This window comes from Pseudophryne corroboree, chromosome 9 (assembly GCF_028390025.1).
Source record: "Pseudophryne corroboree isolate aPseCor3 chromosome 9, aPseCor3.hap2, whole genome shotgun sequence".
NCBI classification, from domain to species: domain Eukaryota; kingdom Metazoa; phylum Chordata; class Amphibia; order Anura; family Myobatrachidae; genus Pseudophryne; species Pseudophryne corroboree.
Window position 1 is genome coordinate 328,907,596 of NC_086452.1, and position 21,783 is coordinate 328,929,378.

Below are 21,783 nucleotides of genomic sequence, written 5' to 3' on the forward strand. Positions count from 1 at the left end.
TCACTCGCTTGTCTAAACAGGTGGCACTACCGTCTCCTGATACGGCCGCCCTAAAGGAACCTGCTGACAGAAAGCAGGAGAATATCCTAAAATGTATATACACTCACACGGGTGTTATACTGCGACCAGCAATCGCCTCAGCCTGGATGTGCAGTGCTGGGGTGGCTTGGTCGGATTCCCTGACTGAAAATATTGATACCCTAGATAGGGACAGTATATTACTGACTATAGAGCATTTAAAAGATGCATTTTTATATATGCGTGATGCACAGAGGGATATTTGCCGACTGGCATCAAGAGTAAGTGCGCTGTCCATTTCTGCCAGAAGAGGGTTATGGACGCGGCAGTGGTCAGGTGATGCGGATTCCAAAAGGCATATGGAAGTATTGCCTTATAAAGGGGAGGAGTTATTTGGGGTAGGTCTATCAGACCTAGTGGCCACGGCAACTGCTGGGAAATCCACATTTTTACCCCAGGTAGCCTCTCAACATAAGACGCCGTATTATCAGGCGCAGTCCTTTCGGCCCCATAAGGGCAAGCGGGCAAAAGGCTCCTCTTTTCTGCCCCGTGGCAGAGGGAGAGGAAAAAGGCTGCAGCAAACAGCCAGTTCCCAGGAACAGAAGCCCCCTCCCGCTTCTGCCAAGTCCTCAGCATGACGCTGGGGCTTTACAAGCGGACTCAGGCACGGTGGGGGCCCGTCTCAAGAATTTCAGCGCGCAGTGGGCTCACTCACAAGTGGACCCCTGGATCCTTCAGGTGGTATCTCAGGGGTACAAATTGGAATTCGAGACGTCTCCCCCTCGCCGTTTCCTAAAGTCTGCTTTACCGACGTCTCCCTCCGACAGGGAGGCGGTACTGGAAGCCATTCACAAGCTGTATTCTCAGCAGGTGATAATCAAGGTACCCCTCCTGCAACAGGGAAAGGGGTATTATTCCACGCTGTTTGTGGTACCGAAGCCGGACGGCTCGGTGAGACCTATTTTAAATCTGAAATCCTTGAACACTTACATACAGAGGTTCAAATTCAAGATGGAGTCACTCAGAGCGGTGATTGTGAACCTGGAAGAAGGGGACTATATGGTGTCTCTGGACATCAAGGATGCTTACCTCCATGTCCCAATTTACCCTTCTCACCAAGGGTACCTCAGGTTTGTGGTACAGAACTGCCACTATCAGTTTCAGATGCTGCCGTTTGGATTGTCCACGGCACCCCGGGTCTTTACCAAAGTAATGGCCGAAATGATGATACTCCTCCGAAGGAAAGGAGTTTTAATTATCCCTTACTTGGACGATCTCCTGATAAGGGCAAGATCCAGGGAACAGTTGGTAGTCGGGGTAGCACTATCTCAAGTAGTGTTGCGGCAGCACGGTTGGATTCTCAATATCCCAAAATCGCAGCTGATCCCGACGACACGTCTTCTATTCCTAGGGATGATCCTGGACACAGTCCAGAAAAAGGTGTTTCTCCCGGAGGAGAAAGCCAGGGAGTTATCCGAGCTAGTCAGAAACCTCCTAAAACCAGGCCAAGTCTCAGTGCATCAATGCACAAGGGTCCTGGGAAAAATGGTGGCTTCTTACGAAGCAATCCCATTCGGCAGATTCCACGCAAGAACATTCCAGTGGGACCTGCTGGACAAATGGTCCGGATCGCATCTTCAGATGCATCGGCGGATAACCCTGTCACCAAGGACAAGGGTGTCTCTCCTGTGGTGGTTGCAGAGTGCTCATCTTCTAGAGGGCCGCAGATTCGGCATTCAGGACTGGGTCCTGGTGACCACAGATGCCAGCCTGCGAGGCTGGGGAGCAGTCACACAGGGAAGAAATTTCCAGGGCTTGTGGTCAAGCCTGGAGACATCACTTCACATAAATATCCTGGAGTTAAGGGCCATTTACAATGCTCTAAGCCAAGCAAGACCTCTGCTTCAGGGTCAGCCGGTGCTGATCCAGTCGGACAACATCACGGCAGTCGCCCACGTAAACAGACAGGGCGGCACAAGAAGCAGGAGGGCAATGGCAGAAGCTGCAAGGATTCTTCGCTGGGCGGAAAATCATGTGATAGCATTGTCAGCAGTGTTCATTCCGGAAGTGGACAACTGGGAAGCAGACTTCCTCAGCAGGCACGACCTCCACCCGGGAGAGTGGGGACTTCACCCAGAAGTCTTCCACATGATTGTAAACCGTTGGGAAAAACCAAAGGTGGACATGATGGCGTCCCGCCTCAACAAAAAACTGGACAGGTATTGCGCCAGGTCAAGGGACCCTCAGGCAATAGCTGTGGACGCTCTGGTAACACCGTGGGTGTACCAGTCAGTGTATGTGTTCCCTCCTCTGCCTCTCATACCCAAGGTACTGAGAATTATAAGACGGAGAGGAGTAAGAACTATACTCGTGGCTCCGGATTGGCCAAGAAGGACTTGGTACCCGGAACTTCAAGAGATGCTCACAGAGGACCCGTGGCCTCTACCTCTAAGAAGGGACCTGCTCCAGCAAGGACCCTGTCTGTTCCAAGACTTACCGCGGCTGCGTTTGACGGCATGGCGGTTGAACGCCGGATCCTGAAGGAAAAAGGCATTCCGGAGGAAGTCATCCCTACCCTGATCAAAGCCAGGAAGGATGTAACCGCAAAGCATTATCACCGCATTTGGCGAAAATATGTTGCGTGGTGCGAGGCCAGGAAGGCCCCAACGGAGGAATTTCAACTGGGTCGATTCCTGCATTTCCTGCAAACAGGAGTGTCTATGGGCCTCAAATTGGGATCCATTAAGGTTCAGATTTCGGCCCTGTCGATTTTCTTCCAGAAAGAACTGGCTTCAGTTCCTGAAGTTCAGACATTTGTCAAGGGGGTGCTGCATATACAGCCTCCTTTTGTGCCTCCAGTGGCACCTTGGGATCTCAATGTAGTTTTGGGGTTCCTCAAATCACATTGGTTTGAACCGCTTAAATCTGTGGATTTCAAATATCTCACATGGAAAGTGGTCATGCTGTTGGCCCTGGCTTCGGCCAGGCGCGTGTCAGAATTGGCGGCTTTATCCTGCAAAAGCCCTTATCTGATTTTCCATTCGGACAGGGCGGAATTGAGGACTCGTCCTCAGTTTCTCCCTAAGGTGGTGTCAGCGTTTCACCTGAACCAGCCTATTGTGGTGCCTGCGGCTACTAGGAACTTGGAGGACTCCAAGTTGCTAGACGTTGTCAGGGCCCTGAAAATATGTTTCCAGGACGGCTGGAGTCAGAAAATCTGACTCGCTGTTTATCCTGTACGCACCCAACAAGCTGGGTGCTCCTGCTTCTAAGCAGACCATTGCGCGCTGGATCTGTAATACAATTCAGCTTGCGCATTCTGTGGCAGGCCTGCCACAGCCAAAATCTGTAAATGCCCACTCCACAAGGAAGGTGGGCTCATCCTGGGCGGCTGCCCGAGGGGTCTCGGCTTTACAACTTTGCCGAGCTGCTACTTGGTCAGGGTCAAATACCTTTGTAAAATTTTACAAATTTGACACTCTGGCTGAGGAGGACCTTGAGTTCTCTCATTCGGTGCTGCAGAGTCATCCGCACTCTCCCGCCCGTTTGGGAGCTTTGGTATAATCCCCATGGTCCTTACGGAGTTCCCAGCATCCACTAGGACGTCAGAGAAAATAAGAATTTACTTACCGATAATTCTATTTCTCGTAGTCCGTAGTGGATGCTGGGCGCCCATCCCAAGTGCGGATTATCTGCAATACTTGTACATAGTTATTGTTAACAATTCGGGTTATTGTTGTTGTGAGCCATCTATCCAGAGGCTCCTCTGTTATCATGCTGTTAACTGGGTTCATATCACAAGTTGTATGGTGTGATTGGTGTGGCTGGTATGAGTCTTACCCGGGATTCAAAATCCTTCCTTATTGTGTACGCTCGTCCGGGCACAGTATCCTAACTGAGGCTTGGAGGAGGGTCATAGGGGGAGGAGCCAGTGCACACCAGGTAGTCCTAAAGCTTTTCTTTTGTGCCCAGTCTCCTGCAGAGCCGCTATTCCCCATGGTCCTTACGGAGTTCCCAGCATCCACTACGGACTACGAGAAATAGAATTATCGGTAAGTAAATTCTTATTATTTTTTCATAAAAAATAGTCCATATAAAAACATATAAATGCTGTAATTCTTCCTGATCTAGCTGAAAGGTGTTTTGTTCCACTCTAAACCCCAAAGGTTTATAGAATTTCTTTTAGGCGGCATTACATTCAGTAGTTCATATATACTGTAGCTAAAAAACCTAATATTATTATACAGCCCCAAGTTTCTCCTGTGCCTCCTCCAGCCTTGTGCTCCCCTGGCGCAATGTGTATAATAACGTGCTCTAACTGGCGCAATGTGTATAGTAACGTGCTGTAACTGGCGCAATGTGTATAGTAACGTGCTGTAACTGGCGCAATGTGTGTATAATAACGTGCTGTACCTGGCGCAATGTGTATAACGTGTTGTACCTGGCGCAATGTGTATAACGTGCTGTACCTGGCGCAATGTGTATAGTGCTGTACCTGGCGCAAATTGTATAACGTGCTGTACCTGGCGCAAAGTGTATAACGTGCTGTACCTGGCGCAAAGTGTATAACGTGCTGTACCCTGGCGCAAAGTGTATAACGTGCTGTACCTGGAGCAAAGTGTATAACGTGCTGTACCTGGCGCAAAGTCTATAACATGCTGTACCTGGAGCAAAGTGTATAACGTGCTGTACCTGGAGCAAAGTGTATAACGTGTTGTACCTGGCGCAAAGTGTATAAAGTGCTCTACCTGGCGCAGTGTGCATAGGAGGTTCTACCTGGTGCAATGTGTGGTGTAATGTGAATTGGCACTATTATGTGGTCACACCCTGTCCCCATGAAGCCATGCCGCCGCTGTCAGCCGAACTTTGCAAGCGCACGGAGCGCACCATTGGATAGACGCTGCTGTCATTGCACACTGCTGCAGGGTGGGCATTAACAGACATTGACAGGAGAGGCAGTGGCTGAGGAAGACGCCAGCCATGAATAGGGTAAGATAGGGATAGACAAAAGTGATATAACATCGGGACCAGTTGCATGCTGTAAAATATAATTGATTCTTAAGAGCTTAAACATATTAGTAACTCGTTTATTTTGACTCAATTCTATATTACATAACATTATTTCTCTTACATCCTAGATGATGCTGGGGACTCCGTAAGGACCATGGGGTATAGCGGGCTCCGCAGGAGACATGGGCACTATAAAGAACTTTTAGTATGGGTGTGCACTGGCTCCTCCCTCTAAGCCCCTGCTCCAGACCTCAGTTAGTTCCTGTGCCCAGAGGAGATAGGGTGCATTACAGGGAGCTCTCCTGAGTTTCTCTGAAAAAGAATTTTGTTAGGTTTTTTATTTTCAGGGAGACCTGCTGGCAACAGGCTCCCTGCATCGTGGTACTGAGGAGAGAGAAGCAGACCTACTTACATGATAGGCTCTGCTTCTTAGGCTACTGGACACCATTAGCTCCAGAGGGAGTCGGAACGCAGGTCTCACCCCGCCGTTCGTCCCAGAGCCGCGCCGCCGTCCTCCTCGCAGAGCCGGAAGATAGAAGCTGGGTGAGTATAAGAAGAAAAGAAGACTTCAAGGCGGCAGAAGACTTCAGATCTTCACTGAGGTAAGCGCGCAGTGGTAACGCTGCGCGCCATTGCTCCCACACACTACACACACACTGAAGGCACTGATGGGTGCGGGGGGGGGGGGGGCGCGCGCTGGGCAGCAATATAAACCTCTGGACTGGCAACAGGGTACATTAGGCTGCGGAGGCAGTAAATGAAAAAATCCCCCGCCATTTTTTGTATATTGGAGCGGGTCCGAAGCCCGCCGCTGGAGGGGGCGGAGCTTGATCCCTCAGCACTAACAGCGCCATTTTCTCCACAGAACGCTGCAGAGAAGCTGGCTCCCCGGACTCTCCCCTGCTGAACACGGTGACAGAGGGCTGAAAAGAGGGGGGGGGGGGGGGCATTTGTAAGGCGCAGTGAGTGTGTATACACATTTATTATACATATAAAAAGCGCTATATCTCGGTTTTTATTCCAGTCTCAGTTGGCGCTGGGTGTGTGCTGGCATACTCTCTCTCTGGGGTATATGCAATTGCGGTCGAATTCCCAAAAATTTCGAAAAACGGGACATTTTCGCCCAAAAAAAAAATTGACAATGCAATTCAGTACTTTTTGGCAAAAAAACGTCCATTCCAAATTCGACTTTTTGAAATTCGACATTTGTCAAATTCGACATTTCTGCAATGGTATAAATTCGGCATTTCGACAAAAGTATATTCAATTGAAGATTGTAAATTCGACAACAGTGCTTTTAGACAGTAAATTCGTCATTTTCAATCCGCCACACTTTGCTGGCGGAATCTAATAAAAAATTTTAAAAACATGTTTTTTTTGTGTTTTTTTTTTATTGGTAATAGCATATCTATTTATATTAGAAGGGATTAGGTACTTGGTTTGTCTATTTAGGAGGCACAAGTATTATTTATATATTTAAAAAAAATATATAATTTTTTTTTATGGAATGGGGTAAAAATCAGGAAAAAAAATGCGTGGGATCCCCCCTCCTAAGCATAACCAGCCTCGGGCTCTTTGAGCCGGTCCTGGTTGCCAAAATACGGGGGGAAAAATGACAGGGGATCCCCCGTATTTTAACAACCAGCACCGGGCTCTGCGCCTGGTCCTGGTGCAAAAAATACGGGGGACAAAAAGAGTAGGGGTCCCCCGTATTTTTTGTACCAGCACCGGGCATCACTAGCTGGACAGATAATGCCACAGCCGGGGGTCACTTTTATACAGCGCCCTGCGGCCGTGGCATTAAATACCCAACTAGTCACCCCTGGCCGGGGTACCCTGGAGGAGTGGGGACCCCTTCAATCAAGGGGTCCCCCCCCAGCCACCCAAGGGCCAGGGGTGAAGCCCGAGGCTGTGTCCCCCCCCCCCTCCCCCCATCCAAGGGCTGCGGATGGGAGGGTGCACAGGCAGACATTGCAGAGAATTGAATCTGCACCCACTTATGACATGCAGATCAATCCATGCTCTGTACTGTAAAGCAGTCCAGTTAGTGACCAAAGCTGGACTACGCTAGTCTAAGACTGATTTAGGTTTTTAGTAAAATAAGTTATACTGAGACTGGAGTAAGCAGCTAAAATAAAATAAGTGGAGAGCCCTTTAACCAAATTGGAGTGTAGGATGCACTCAGGAGGGAAGAATCTTTATATTCCGATTAATGGAAGATTAAGACCATTGTGAGATAGTAAACTATGTGCATGGAGTGCAAATAATGGGACATATTTAAAGGTTAAATGAGAGAGATTTAAGAGAAGAATGACATCACAATTTGACAACAGAAGTAATGTTAGTAAGTAACTATATAATACTAGAGTGAATAAATTTGTCCTTTTTTTCCTTTAATTATGTTTAATATAATGACAGGTAAAGTTGGCTGCCATCTTGACCGCCATGAAAACATTGGCAGAGGTTATATTGGATTGGAGGGATTCAGAAAGATTATGAATGAGCCGCGATTTAATGAAATTCCCATGATCCTTGAGACACCCTACAGGTTAGTTTTAGTTTTGTGAAACAGTAACTCTTCATTATCCTTACCTTTTTTTAGCTGAAGAACTGACTACTGCAGTGCGTAGTCTCCAAGTAGACTGCACGTGGTGAAAGCTGATCCTTGTTTAAGGCAATTCCTTACCTGCTTGTAACTGCTCTGTCACTGAAACGCACTGCGCTTATCTACATCTACCAAGATGCTTAGACAGCAGTGTTGTAGTTAATTTTGTATAAGTAAACCCTTCTACAGTAAATAAGTAAATCAGTCAGAGAGATGAGATGGGCAGTACGGATGGTGTAATGGTTAGCATTACTGCCTCACAGCACTGAGGTCATGGGTTCCATGGCCCTAACGGTGTGGAGTTTGTATATTCTCGCCGTATGTGCATGGGTTTCCTCTGGGTACTCTGGTTTCCTCCCACAATCCAAAAATATACTGGTAGGTTAATTGGCTCCCAACAAACTTAACCCTAGCGTGAATGTGTGTACATGTGATAGGCAATATAGATTGTAAGGTCCACTGGGGCAGGGACTGATGTGAATGAGCAAATATTCTCTGTAAAGCGCTGCGGAATATGTGTGCGCTATATAAATAACTAATAAATAATAATAAATTAGCAATTTATGCCATCTGGTGTATGCTTCACCCCCCCAGGGAACAACATTTTAGCCGCTACCATCGTGGAGGACAGCCCCGTTCAGTTGTGACCTTGACCAAGGCTGACCCCACTTGACCAAGCCTAACAGGCTCTCGGTCTCCATCAAAAGCCAACTTTCCCCAGCTTCCACAGTTCACTGATGCTGGAAAGGGAGGATGCACTTACCTTACTGCTTCCCAGCATGCGACTGGCCTGCTGCATTCTCCTAATGCTGCAGTAGCAGCGCAATTCCTGGGTCAGTACCTGTGTCTGCAGTGAAGCGCACCATGGTTGACAAAGGGGGATACAGCGCATGACTGCTTCACAGCCCGCTCTTGGTTGCTGGATGGGGATGGGAGGCGCATAAATACAAATTATTTAAAGTGTCCATGTCCTAAAGGAGGCTGTATATCAGGAGTATTCAACATGCGGCCCTCCAGCTGCTGTGGGACTGAAGACCCCAGCATACCCTGCCAATGTTTTGCTATTAGGACATGCTAAAATAGACTAAGTACATACTGTATTGATAGAAATCAGGTGGTGGCCTGCAGCTTCCATGTTTTATAGATTATATCATTTAGCTCATCCTGTAGAAACTAAAAAATCAGTTTTGCCAGAGAGTCATATCTCCTATCCTGGCTAACATTATCCTTGGTGAGTAAGGAGCTGCTTATACACCGATCTCACAAATATATGAGCTAGTCACTAAATTGGCCTTTGATGCCCCCCCAAAGGACACAGAAACTTGGATCTAGGAAAACGTGTAGATGCAAAACAATTGCTCCATATATTTGTCTTTCAGCGTAAATTGAAGTAGTTTCTGTGACAGAAACACAATTCATGGTGGTCTCCAGATGGTATAGATACCCCAAGTTTTCCCAGTAATTGTAATGTTGTCACTCCAGTACTGATCATCTCATCCACACATAGCTGACAATTTACTGGGACATGATGTGCAAGTTGAATCACCCAAACTTCATTATCGGGTTTAAATTTGGCTAACTCAAAAAATTTGGCTTGTGGGTTGTTCCATGCAGCTGAAGTAAGTGCTTGGAGCATTATTATATAACTGCGTATGGTGTCTGTGTAGGGCAGTAACACAGGACACCATACACAAAGAGGCCACCCGGTGGTGAAAGTCTGCCAGCCCAGTCACTCCCTAACAGAGGAGAGCGGTCAGCCAGGGCAGTGCACTCTCCTTATGCAGAGTAGGAAGTCCCGTGCGCAGCAGCACATGCGGGAATCGGATCGTCTCCATTCAGTAGTGACAGTACCTGGGAAAGCTGCATGCCTGGGAGCTGGTAACTGCTGGCAGCACGGGGAAAAGCAGGGGACCACACAACAGTTAGCAAGTCGGCAAAGGATGGGTTCAGAAACACTAGTACATCATCAATGTAAATAAAAGTATATGGGTTAAAGGATTAGGCTGGGTTGATTGTCTGGCCTGATGCTCACTGAAGCAGACAGATTTATAAAGTTATGTACCTACTACATTCTATTGTAGGGAGATTTGTTTATTATCTTTTTTTGATTGAGTGAATAAAAATAATGTGTGATCCTCTGCATGCATGGCGGCCAGTGGAGAAGTTCACGGCCATTACACACATGAAGAGGTAAGCGCCAGTTCTCCCTCTCCCCATCCACTTGGCTGGAGCCAGTTGCCTCTGCTCCTGACCCTGCTGCAGTATTATAAAGTTAATAGCCAGTCTCCTCCTTTTATCATGGACGTGCTCCTCCAGCGTTACTTTATCACAAAACCAAAACACTGGTGATACGGATCAGATAGAGCTGGGCGCCAGCCGAGGAGGAGATGGCGCGGGGGCGCCAGCCGAGGGGAAGATGGCGCGGGGGCGCCAGCCGAGGGGGAGATGGCGCGGGGGCGCCAGCCGAAGGGGAGATGGTGCGGGAGCGCCAGCCGAGGGGGAGATGGCACTGGGCATCAACTCTTCTGCGGCAGGCTGCCAGCTCCAACTCATCTGGGACTGTCTCTCAGCAGTGCCAGGCACATCAACTAGTTGTTTTTTTGTTGTTTTTAATACTGACTGTCATCTGTAAAGGTGTGTACACACGGTGAGATTTTTTTCTTACGATTTTGACTATACTCAAAATCGTAAGGAAAGTTAGTGCAGATCGCAAGGTGAAGGTCACCTTGCGATACCGATGCGCGGTCCCGTGAAGTCTGTATCGCAAGCCTAGATAGACTGTGCAGGAAAGTTAATTTTGACTATCTCGTAGAAAAGACAGTCAAAATTGACAATTAGCCAAAATCATACATCGTATCGCAAGCACAGTCAACTATGCTTGCGATACCGACCTAGTCCCTTTCGTGTAGTGAGAATCGGGGTTTAGCCCGAATCTCACCATGTGTACCCACCTTTAGAGATCTGGAAAATGCCGTATGTTAAATAAAGTATTGTTGAATATCATAAACATTTTGTGACTTTCATTTATGATTACCCATGCACATATCTCTATTGTTTAGTTGTGGTTAAATAGAAAGCATAAAGAAAACAGATTTATAAATGATAATTTGTTTGCTAAGACATGCCTATAATATCACAGTTTCTCGCTCAGAAATTATATCTTTAGGAAAAGGCTAATCGTTCCTGTGGAAAGCATAGATGTAAATGATATCAGGCAAGCGTATACTTTTACCAGCTTTTAATGGGTTGAGAAAAGCAATATTTATTTTAGGAACACAGAGATCTAATTATAATGTTTCTTGTTAGAACATAACCACTTCATTTGTCTTTGCACATATGAATATATAAATATGACATGAGTATGAGCCATCAAGTTGCAAACTTTTTGGCTAATGTCCTGAAAGATAATCATTTACATAAACAGTGACATCACCAAGCTAGGGATATGAAGAGTCAGATACTGACGGGGATGAACTCTTGTACAGACTTTTGGTTGAGAATGCAGTTTAATAAAAACAGCAAAGCACTGTAACAGTACCGATGTGTCCTCATACACTATAGCTGCAGTCGTGCCAAATATCCCTTTCTTGCAAGGTCCCGTGTGACTCTGCTTGTGCCAAGTGTCTTATTTGCATGGTTTCCTTGGGAATGTGTATGCGACTAAACAGATTTGCAAGACACATTTATCACATTTGATACACGACACTTGTATATCTGTGCACGACTGAGTATGAATCTGTATGTGAAGTGCTATGATGCATTGGCCACGGTTTTTACATGCCAAGTTCTGTTCTTCGTATAGATTCAGACTCTGTTGCACGCACATATCCCCGTCTGTGTATCCCTCTTCTTTAGAATGTAATCTTTCACGAGCAGGGCCCTCTTCCCTCATGTGCCTGTATGTCTCTTACTTAACCTATCTTCTTTTCAATACTTCTTTTGATGCCACCAAATCCCTCGGTTTTCTGCCACCCTGATACTTATTTCAGTGCTATTTACTGACGCACCCTGTATCTGTCCTATATTGTATTGAACTGTAAGTCATACCCCTTTTCCACTAGAGTAGCACGGGTCGCAGCCGTGTCGCCTGACACGGCTGCGACCCGTGCTATAGCCCCCTGCAGACAGCGCTCACCAACCCGGCAATTGCCGGGTTGGTGATGCGCTAGTGACGCGGCAGGGGCGGCGCTGGGAGATCACATGATCTCCCAGCGCCGCCTTCCCTATGCACTGTGAACGGGAGCCGTGTCACCTCGACACGGCTCCCGTTCACACTAGACAGCTAGCCGGGTTGAACACGTGTTCAACCCGGCTAGCTACCAGGGTAGGATTCCCGGATCACTTGATCCGGGAATTTGCCGGGGGACCCGTTTCCACTAGGGAAAAACACGGCTAAATGCGCGCCCCACGCTTTTACCCGTGTTTTAAGGAGCTAGTGGAAAAGGGGTATCACTGTCATCATGTTTTGCTTATTTGTTTACTCTGTAATTGGTCGCTGCAGATCCCATGTGGCGCCATATAAATAAAGGATAATATACAAGTGTCGCATATCAAATTTAACAGTGCTGGCTGATGAAGCTTTACGATTAAGACACACACTTGTGTGAAAAACCACCTGTCGCAGTACACTCAAGCCAGATGTCTCGCGCCTCATGACATATTTGAGGCTAGGTGTATGAGGATACAGCTGTATAACCATGAGCCTGCTGTTACAGCCTAGACATTTCTTTATGCTTCCTTTGGTTTACTGGTAGGACCTGCCACACAGAAGACTTGGACTTTGTCAGGGCTCCCACCTACAAAACAATTAAGTTAACTTAACTATTATGGAAGGAGGCTTTTATGTGAATAATCGCCCTTTTCAGATCTGACTATGGGAAGCATCATGTTATCTTTAAACTGCTTCATGAATATTCAGTATACACCCACAGCATCAAAATATCTGCATGCTTAAAATGACACAAACAGTCACCATTCTCATTGTAGGGATTCCAGAGCTTAATGGGAAATAGAATACAGCCTATAGCCGAAGGACACAAGCATTGAGTGCAGGGGCGGCAGACATTTTTTGGTAGCAGAAGAATTCAGGTCACTGTCCAGGCATGTTGAAGATGTGTGTTCTATTAGCCAGCAACTCTTACAGGCTGCTTCTTACACTGCAGCATCATCCCAGACAATTGGCATTTCTAGTTACATTTTATGTTGTTGTTGTTTTTTTTTTTTAAATAATAAAAACAATAACTGGGTTTCACCTTGCCAATAGGACAGACACCAGAGACCTAGGCTGAAGTGAGGGTGGGGCAAAAACTGGGCATGGGTAAGAGCAGTGTTTGTGGAGTCAGTGTGGATGGCAGTAAGCAATGACTGCTTAAGTGAGAAGTTGGTGAGAACATGGTGATGTATAGAACAGCATCCACATTGCAAGTGGTGCATATATAGTAAGTGCCGTTATCATACGAGTCCCATATTGGTTCATTCTCAAGTCTGGAGATGGTCTCTTTCTAAGTAACATTAATCCACCTAGCATTTTGTGGATAGAGGCGTTATGGGTCGTTTCTCCCAGGACTGCCTGTATTGGTATTGTTGGAGCTATGTAGGATAGGCGTCCTGATCCATGTTCTGAATCTTCCAACTGAATGCGGCACAACTGTATCTCTTCAATAGCTGCAGCAATTAATCCAACATTATAAATTATGCTGCTTAGTTTTTATTTAGCTTGTTGGTTATTGTGAACGGTTTGTGAAATTTGATGACAATGTTGTGGTCTGTTACCACACTTCTGTTTGTTATTGTGTTGGTGTCTTGGTGCAGAATTCGCTTTAGTGTATGATAGTGCCTTCCCCTTGCATAAGCTTCCTATTTAATACACTTTTTGTACAGGTACATAAACCTTGCATTGAAATATTTTTAGTGTACGTGTTTCTATTGGTTCCACTCCGAGGCATAACTACAGTGGGTGCAGGTGGTGCTGTGGTGCCTGGACCACCTACAGGGCCTGCCTGCCTCCCCTGTACCGGGCACCCAGCTCATGTGACGAATGCTGCTGTGACTGTGATGCAGGGACGTGCAGGCCTCCCCTGTTGTTATTAATGATAAAGGTAATACAAAGAAGATACTTATGACACATATTCTGTGTCATAAATATTCTCTTTATATTATTGTAATCATTGTAATTCATTAAAGTAGTTTGGGAGGCACCAATAGCAGTGCCTCCCAAAGACAATGGTAACGGGATAGATTGGGGGGAGCAGTGGGCTAGAAGAGCCCATCGAAAAAAGCAGCACATATACAAGTGCCTCGTTGACAGGGACAGGCTTTCAGCCCACATCAAAGCACATCCCTGTCAGCGAGGCATATGTGATTGGACAGCGGATCCAGTGCTGGGTGCGCTGGTCCAATAACCCATAAGCGGTGGCAGGACAAGGGACTCTGAGCTGCCAATGGTGATTACCAGCTCCCCTCTCCTCATTCCCCTGACTCTTTGCCTGCTGCTGCTGGGAGCCTGCAGGAGCCGACCAGTAATCTCCGTTACCCCTCAGCTGCAGCACCAAGGCCAGATGCACTCTCCCGCCGGCGGCTCTGTGCAGGACCCAGGTTAGAGGGGCTGGAGAAGAAGGTGAATGGAAGCAGTGTGGCCAGGGGGTGCCTCACCCCCACATCCGAGACATGAGGCATTATGTGTAACTGGCACTTTATGGGGCACTGCGCGTAACTTTCACTATACTGGGGCATTGCACGTAACTGTCACTATACTGGGGCATTGCACGTAACTGGCACTATACTGGGGGCATTATGTGTAAGACTGCCAACTGCGTGTGTAGGGGGTGGTGATAATACGGTATATATATTTTATAATTTGATTTCATAATATATAGTTGCTGGGCCATGCACACTGGTTAGAGGGGGCGCCTCAAATGATCTCGCTCAGGGTTCTAGTAGGCCTGGAGCCGGCTCTGGCTGTTGTCTGGGTACTTTGAGGTCTGTCCTGTAATCACAGTATACATACAGATGGGTCCACGGTTATCTTGACTAGTTTTCTGTGCCTAGGCACAACATGACTTATTAGCATAAACCCTTCATCTATTGTTCTCAACTGCAATACAATACAGAGAACAATACAGCAGGGGATTAAGTCATTACAGCAGGGGATTAAGTCTGATTGGCCAGTCTCAGTTAATCCTATTAAAGGTCAAGATAAATGTGGACCCATCTGTACAATGGCTGCAGTACCCGCCCACCTCCCATGTACTCTATTGTATCTGCTGTTCCTAAAAAGTGAGATGAAGTTTGTATTCTTGTGCTGCTGGGGATGTACAGGAGCAGCCAGTGCCTCCCCAGCCATTGACCTCACTGCACATCACTGCTGTGATGTTCCACCCAGCATATGTGACGGCACATGCTTGCATTGTCATGTGAGGTTTATCCATGCAGGCATGTTCAGTATGTACTCTTTCTGAAATGTAACAGTGCATGTAGGTACGCTTGTACAAAGAGCACTGGAGAACACATTCTTGTCTGCATTGCTAGACTTTTCATTATATAGCACAAATACCATTACGTAGAAAATACAAACTTTTTTATAAATCTATTTGTCATTGTCATAATGAGGAAATAATAACAAATACTAAAGTAGGGTAGGCCCTAGGAAATAGCGATCACAATATGATCACATTCGATATCGGCTTTCAAAAACAACAATATAAGGGTTTAACTAAGATTTTTAACTTTAGGAAAGCAAATTTCACATTGCTGATACAAGCAATGAAGGAGATCATTTGGGAAATTGTATTTCATGGTAAGAATACTGCTGAAATGTGGGACGTTTTTACAACTGCGCTCAATAAGTACACTAATTTATATATTCCCAAAGTCAACAAAAACAGAAGTAGGAAATGCAAACCAATGTGGCTTAATAAGAAGGTCAAGGAACAAATGGATAAAAAGAGGCGTGCTTTCAATGCATTTAAGTCTGACGGAAAGGTGGAATCATTCCAGTTAAACAAGAAATGTAACAAAAAATGCAAAAAAGCGATCAGAGCAGCTAAAATAGAAAACGAAAAACAAATCGCAAAAGAGAGTAAAACAAACCCCAAAAAGTTCTTTATGTATATAAACGGTAAAAGGTTTAAAAGGGAGAATATTGGGCCCTTAAAGGGCAAGCTGGATGTCTTGATTAATGATTATAGGGAAAAAGCTGATTTATTTAATAAATTCTTTTCATCAGTATTCACGAAAGAGGACAGGTTGACGAGAGTAGAGCATAACATAAAAAATAATAATGACCCATTGCTTGGTACTTGCTTAAACGAGGGAGTAATCCGGGAGAGGATAAGTAAAATTAAGATAAATAAATCTCCTGGGCCGGTTGGACTCCACCCCAGGGTTCTTATGGAACTCAACGTAGGGATATTGAAACCTCTATATTTGATCTTCAGCGAGTCAATTAGATCATGAATGATACCAAAGGACTGGCGTATAGCAGAGGTAGTCCTAATATTTAAAAAGGGTAGTAAAACGCTCCCCGGGAACTATAGACCAGTTAGTTTGACATCTATAGTGGGGAAAATACTAGAAGGTATATTAAGGGATAGCATTCTAGGGTACTTGGATACCTCCAAGGATATTACTACGAATCAACATGGCTTTGTGAAGGACAGGTCATGTCAAACTTACTTAATAAGCTTCTACGAGAAAGTGAGCGATAATATTGATCAGGGTCAAGCAGTGGATGTGATCTTTTTAGACTTTGCTAAGGCTTTTGACAAAGTTCCACACAGGAGACTAATTCTCAAACTAAGAGAGCTTGGGGTAGGAAACACTATCTGTACTTGGGTGAGTAATTGGTTGTTTAATAGGGAACAGCGAGTGGGGATTAATGTGATGTACTCTGAACGGGTTTCAGTACTCAGTGGAATACCGCAGGGCTCAGTACTCGGGCCATTGCTGTTTAACATATTCATTAATGACCTAGGAGAGGGACTGGAAAGCACAGTGTAAATTTTCGCAGATAATACTAAACTATGTAGAATAATTAATTCGGACAAGGATGTTGAGTCTCTACAGAATGATTTATCTAGACTGGAGGCCTGGGCAGACAAATGGAGAATGAGGTTCAATATAGACAAATGTAAAGTTATGCACGTTGGGACTAAGAAAAATCAGGCAGCCTATAAACTAAATGGGGAAAATGTAGGAATAACGGTAGTTGAAGAAGATTTGGGTGTGCTCATCGATAATAAACTTGGTAGCAGTACGCAATGTCAAAATGCAGCAGCAAAGGCTAATAAGGTGTTAACATGCATAAAACGGGGTATGGAGACCAGGGATGAGAGTGTAATCCTGCCACTGTATAAATCATTGGTGCGGCCACACCTGGAATATTGTGTACAGTTTTGGGCACCATATTATAAAAAAGATATCTTGGAAATCGAAAGGGTTCAGAGGCGAGCCACTAAACTGGTTAAGGGGTTAGAGGCACTGGATTATGAGGAAAGACTTAAAAGGCTTGATATGTTCACACTGGAAAAGAGGCGACTGAGAGGGGACATCATTAATATTTATAAATACATTAAAGGACAATACAAGGATTTATCAAACAATTTGTTTACCAAAAAAAACACTACATAGGACACGAGGACACCCCCTGAGGTTAGAAGAGAAAAAGTTCCATACTCAACGGAGAAAAGGATTATTCACGGTAAGAGCAGTAAGGATTTGGAATTCTCTGCCAGAGAAGATAGTAATGGTGGACTCAATCAATAAGTTTAAAAATGGATTAGATAAATTCCTAGCGGAAAAAAATATCCAGGGATACCGCATTTAATTAATATAAAAAAAAATATGTAATATACAGTAGGCTGAACTCGATGGACATTTGTCTTTTTTCAACATCAACAACTATGTAACTATGTGATCGCACTGAATAAAAGTCTATTTTAGCCTTCATTTTTGTTAAATAAACAATTTCCTTATTTTTGCAATATGGCTAGATTCTTTAATTATTGTTTGATAATGAATGAAAAAAACCTTGCAAAACACTGGACTGAAACCGGGTGACGCCGTGGACTGGTATATATATGTGTGTGTTTATATATAGATATATCCTATAATTTTAGCTCCAGGTCTGATCTCCAGTCTCAGCAGGAAGCTAAACTACTGATCTCCTTACAAGTAAATCCTATCTAAGATGATGCTGTATAGTCATTAGCGAAGAGACCTGGGGAGGGGGATGCAGCAATTCAGTGTGATGATTCTAATAATAATTAAAAGCACAACATGTTAAATATCAGGTTGTTATGGAGATGCAATAACCCATTCAGTGTCTATGCAATACAAAATAACAATTCCTCCGACAGGGATTTATATATAGACTGCTAATTAAAATGAATGATTGTAAACCTGCATTAATTACTTATCTTCTCTCCTTTAACGGTTAGGCCAGAATATTGTATCTCAGGCCCAAGTATTGGGATATGGGGGGTAATTCAGACCTGATTGTAGCAGCAAATTGGTTAGCAGTTGGGCAAAACCATGTGCACTGCGGGGTTGGGGGGGGGGGGGGGGGGCCAGATATAACGTGCAGATAGAGTTAGATTTGGGTGGGGTGTGTTTAAACTGAAATTTTTGCCCAGCTATTAACAAATTTGCAGCTTTGATCAGGTCTGAATTAGGCCAATGATTTGCTTTATAATGTATGTGTACCACCAATTTGTCTGTGAATGATGTCGTTCTCACAAACATTGTGTTGGTCCTACAGCAAAGCTTGCAGATATATCGCCGACAGCCTGTACACTGGCTGCAGGGACTGACGTCACAGATGGGCGGGCAAATTCAAATGCCTGCCCAGCTATATGTTAGGAACGACATGTCGAGGGGCCGATCAGTAAGTGCATATGCTTACCTGAATCAGCCGCTCCATTGATGCGATGGGTCGGCAGATAGATCTACCAGGTGTGTTCCCATCCTTAGTTAGATGGAAGTTGAATCAAAAATACTTCTACATTCACAAACATTACCTACAGAATATAAAGTAATATTAATTGTATGTAAATGTGTTATCTATGTAATTACAGGGTGTTACCTTTATCGTCTAAGGCTCCTGCTGACATTACAATTATCGGCAGCTCTGCACGATAATTGTATAATGTGAATCCAGCTTATGGGTTTATTTGACAGATTTTCACACAGGAAGTCGGGTGTGCACAGAGTAACATGCCTCCCCAGTGAGGCAATTGCTACATAAGGGGGTAGTCTAACCAGTCTCAAGTTTTCTCAGCCAATCAAATCAGGTCAGAACCACAAACATGGGAAATATACGCAACCTCACCTTCTTGACAGTTGTTTTATATAGATGTTTGTGACAGTTACTCTTAATTGACTAATATAAACTGATCAGTCCCTTTAAAGAAGTATCTGCATAATAGGTTACCTCTTTCAGTTACACTGCTAATTAGAGAGAAGTCTTGTTGTGTTAGTATCTATTCCTCCACAAATCTCAAAATAACATGCAATGTTACTGGGTGTCTTGGAAAAGTAATTTTAATTGTCTTCTCTTCTTTTCCTTCCCAGCTCTGAGCACGAAGACTATTCCAAAGAGATTGATCTTCTGTACTCTCTTTGTGCAGGGGGGGTGCAGTAGTAAGTGGCATAATTTCATTCTATTTCACCATTCATAACGTAAACCTGATAGAACAGTATTTGGCAACCGGTTTACCAGAGGCTTTGGAACTGTAAATCGCAGAATGGCGTGTCAGCCATAGATTCTTTCCAGCCCTATCTGCAGACCCTAATTGCTGAAAAGAAAATGTGTTATAAGAATGTAGTATAGATTTCACAAGAATTATTTTTCATGTAAATAATTGGCTGGAGACTCCAAAGCAACTACATGTAAATATTTAAATAACTATTTTACACTGATAATCCAAAAGTTCCTGTTTAGCACTTTCCAATTCTGTTGACATGATTAAAGTAGTTAAGGATTATGGGACATTCAGACAAATGACAGCAGAAGTGCGTAACTTAATCCACATTGGAGGTCTTATGTATCTTCTTCTGAAAGATGCTGTTGATGTACATTTAATGTTACTTTGTTAATTTTTACAGATTTATTGCAGTACTCTTGTGTTTACTTTCTGTATCGCTAAGCTTATGTTGTGGAAATAGTCAAACATAAATGTTTATAAATGATTGTGTTAATTTCTTATAAATAAAATTGTAAACATGTTCTTTCACAATGAGGCTTTGATTTGTCCATCTGTGCTACACAGCCCAACTCTTCCGGTTCAAATAGCACACCACTGTGCCTACAGACAGTATCCTGAACAGGACTTCATTTAAAACCAACCGGGTTATAGCCTCTAAATTGCACTAGAATCAGAAGTTGTAGTTTGTTTGGTATAGGTTACAGTATACTTATGCATGTTTAACAATTAAATAGGCCCTAATCTGTTTGTAGAATTGGTTTAACAGGTGAGATTGTTCTGGAGAGTTTGTAATTTTAAAAAAATAGGGACATATCAAAGACCAATACAATTTCCAGGGATTAAATCTTTGAAATCGGGTGCTGTCCCTGGACATTTGGGGCTCTTTGCGACAATATACTTGCTGCATTCTTGTGTTGGTTCATCCCACTGAATTTTGTCTTTACTGTAAGTGAGTATACTTCATTTAGGCTGATTTAGATTAACAACTGATCATCTTGACCGACATTTCCATCATTTCAGGGAAAAAAGTCAGCAAATACCACCTGGCATACGTGTCCTAGATGTAAAACATACATTTCTCTTACGTCCTAGACTATACTGGGGTCCACATTAGTACCATGGGGTATAGATGGGTCCACTAGGAGCTTTGGGCATTTTAAGAAATCAATAGTGTGCACTGGCTCCTCCCTCTATGCCCCTCTTACCAGACTCCGTTTAGAAAATGTGCCCGGAGGAGCTGATCACGCTTTGGAGAGCTCCCGAAGAGTTTTCTACATTTTATTTTTCTATTATTTTCAGTCAGGGCTGTTTGGCAACAGCCTGACTGCTTTGTGGGACTTAGGGGAGAAAATGGCCCAACTTCCTAAAGAGTTAATGGTCCCGTTTCACTGCTGACAGGACACTGAGCTCCTGAGGGAGCCATTCGTGAGCTACACCACAGCGCAGCGTACCCTCCCGCAGCACGCCGCCACCCCCTAACGGAGCCAGAAGACTGAAGAGTGGTGAGTACAGCGCCGGCGTCCAGGTCAGCTGGCCGCCGGCGGGTTGGCGGCACAAGGGTAGGAGCGCAGCTCTGAGTACAGGCTGCGCTCCGGGGGCTCAGAAGGACATTTTCATATAGGTGTCCCGCTGCAGAGGGGCACGCTGAGCCACCACTGTTACCCACACTCACTACAGACATAACAGGGGTTTTAACCCGCTGTTTTTCACAAAAATTACCTCAGGTCAGTTTCAATAAAGTGTGGGAAGCCACGTGCCATTAAGGGGGCGGGGATTCTCACTGAGCGGATCCAAAAGATCACCAGCGCCATTTTCCCTCCGCAGATTGTACAAGCAGCATATACAGGGAAGCGCAGCTCCTCCAGAAGGACTCCTCGTCTCCTCAACGGTACCAGGGGGTCTTAGTGAGGAAGGGGGGGGGAGCGTAGATAGTATGCTAAGCCCGATTAAGGTGCTAGTATCGCTACCCAGCTAAAAATTTTGCTTTGGCTAAAGGGGCGCTGTGTGGCTGGCTCTGACTTCTGTATCTCCCTAAGACTCTGTAAAGATAATCTGTGTTCCCATTGTGTGCGTGTGTGTGGGTGTCCCTTCACAACCATGTCCAGGGACTGCATGTCATGCACAGCGGAGTGTCTTTCCTCCCCTGGGGACTCACTACCCTGTATTCAGGATAGTGTCCATTCTCAGGCTAGTGGGGCAGAACCCCCATGGTTAGCTTCCATTAAAGGGATGATATCTAATATTTCTACAAAATTATCCCATAATGAGAAAGAGACGCAAATTTTAAGACAGTCTATGGATGACCTAATGAATAAAGATTCAGTCCCCATACCAGCGTCTCACACCCCCGCCATTTGCCCACAAAAGCGTACTCTGGCCCAACTTATTCAGGGTGATACTGATGACGATACATCAGATCCAGAGGAGGGTGAAGTAGATGCGAGTGGG

The 21,783-nt window shown here is 44.9% G+C and overlaps 1 protein-coding gene across 7 annotated transcripts in view; it reads left to right on the forward strand.

Moving 5' to 3' along the window:
* Positions 1-19,833, forward strand: part of LOC134958144 (probable endonuclease 4) — a 149,841-nt gene extending 130,008 nt beyond the window's left edge. For 3 of the 7 annotated variants that reach the window (XM_063940533.1, XM_063940534.1, XM_063940535.1), the window contains exons 10-11: positions 7,447-7,576; positions 19,202-19,831. In XM_063940533.1, coding sequence (XP_063796603.1) covers positions 7,447-7,576; positions 19,202-19,271 — 200 coding nt within the window. In that variant the 3' untranslated portion in view covers positions 19,272-19,831. Of the gene's footprint in view, positions 1-7,446; positions 7,577-19,201 lie in introns of all 7 variants that reach the window. The other 4 variants (XM_063940532.1, XM_063940537.1, XM_063940538.1 and 1 more) reach the window with 2 other exon arrangements.
* Positions 19,834-21,783: the final 1,950 nt, after the last annotated feature.